Consider the following 1,420-nt stretch of genomic DNA (forward strand, 5'->3'; position numbering starts at 1 on the left):
CATGCAACTGGTGTTTACATCCTGGAGAATGGATAGATGGATGCGTGAGATTTCCAATTTTGCATAACCGTCCAATAAACAGACAGGTTGCAGATACTATAAGAAATGGAAAACAGGCTGTTACATCCAGAAATATTATTGCTGGTGTAAAATATGTTACGCCTTTAATTAATTTACCATATTTCAACATAATAGAGGGTTTTGTGCCAGATTATTTACACTGCTGCTTAGCCGGAGTAGCAAAACAACTAACTGAATGTATCTTAAAATTAGTCACAAAAGAAGATATGAAGAAATTAAATTTTCTTTTGCTTCAGATACAAGTTCCAAATCAATTAAGTCGGTTAACAAGATCATTAGGAGACAGGCATCAATGGAAAGCAAAAGAATGGGAAAATTGGTTACTATATTATAGTGTACCTCTACTTGAGACTGTGGTAGATAACAAAGTTCTGCAACATTGGTTATTATTAGTAGAAAGTTTGTACGGCCTTTTAGGAACATCATTATCTATTGCACAATTAGACATAATTGATGAGTCATTACATAAGTTTGTACTACATGTAGAAATAATGTACGGCAAACGTGCAATGACATATAATGTACATCAATTATTACATATTAGTAAAAGTGTATATAATTGGGGTCCATTATGGTGTCATTCCACGTTTCCATTTGAATCAGGTAATAATAAGTTATTACATGCTATACATAGTGCGAAAGGTATAAATCAGCAAATTGTACGATATGCTAATTTCCAATGTAGTATATCCATTTTAGAAAGTAAAATTTTCAGTAATATATCCGAAGCAACAAAAACATTTTGTAACAATCTTACAGCTGTGCAAGTTAAAAAAAGCATAAAACACGATAACATAACATATTTTGGTTCGGGCAATATTATTGAACATAATATAATATCGAGGTTCAACCTTTCAGAATATTCAGCAAAACAATATCATCGAATAGTTAAATGTGGTTGTCTGTACACATCGTGTTTCTTAAAAAATAATCGATCAAACAATTCATATGCTCAATTAGTTGATGGAAAGTATGCAAAACTTATATCATTTCTTCTTGATATTGACTGTAATGCTGCCTATACGATATATAATAACATTAATACGATTTTATGTGACGAAAGTAAATTTTTATGTAAGGTTACAAGCATTGATACAGATTTATGCATAGTCGCAACAAAAGACATAGCAAAAATTTGTGTTTATATTTCTGCAAATAATAATGCATATATTGCTGCTGTGCCACATTTATATTTTTATTGATAAATTAGTATATCGAATGGTTATTTGTGACAATTTCTCTATTGTATGCTTATTTATTTTCTATTTTGTATTTTCTGATTTGTATTTTCCGCGTATTAAAAAATGTATGTATTAAATAAATTTTGAATGTAACATCT

At 29.8% G+C, this 1,420-nt stretch overlaps 1 protein-coding gene across 1 annotated transcript; it reads left to right on the forward strand.

The window, feature by feature from the left end:
- Positions 1-317: 317 nt before the first annotated feature.
- LOC116853773 lies at positions 318-684 on the forward strand (the record flags this gene model as incomplete). The annotated part of the gene is made up of 1 exon (XM_032834967.1): positions 318-684. A coding segment is annotated over one exon (367 nt), but the record flags the coding sequence as incomplete, so codon positions are not given.
- Positions 685-1,420: the final 736 nt, after the last annotated feature.

Source organism: Odontomachus brunneus, unplaced genomic scaffold, assembly GCF_010583005.1.
Source record: "Odontomachus brunneus isolate Ranch 3 - 2012 unplaced genomic scaffold, Obru_v1 Obru_scaffold_835, whole genome shotgun sequence".
NCBI lineage: Eukaryota > Metazoa > Arthropoda > Insecta > Hymenoptera > Formicidae > Odontomachus > Odontomachus brunneus.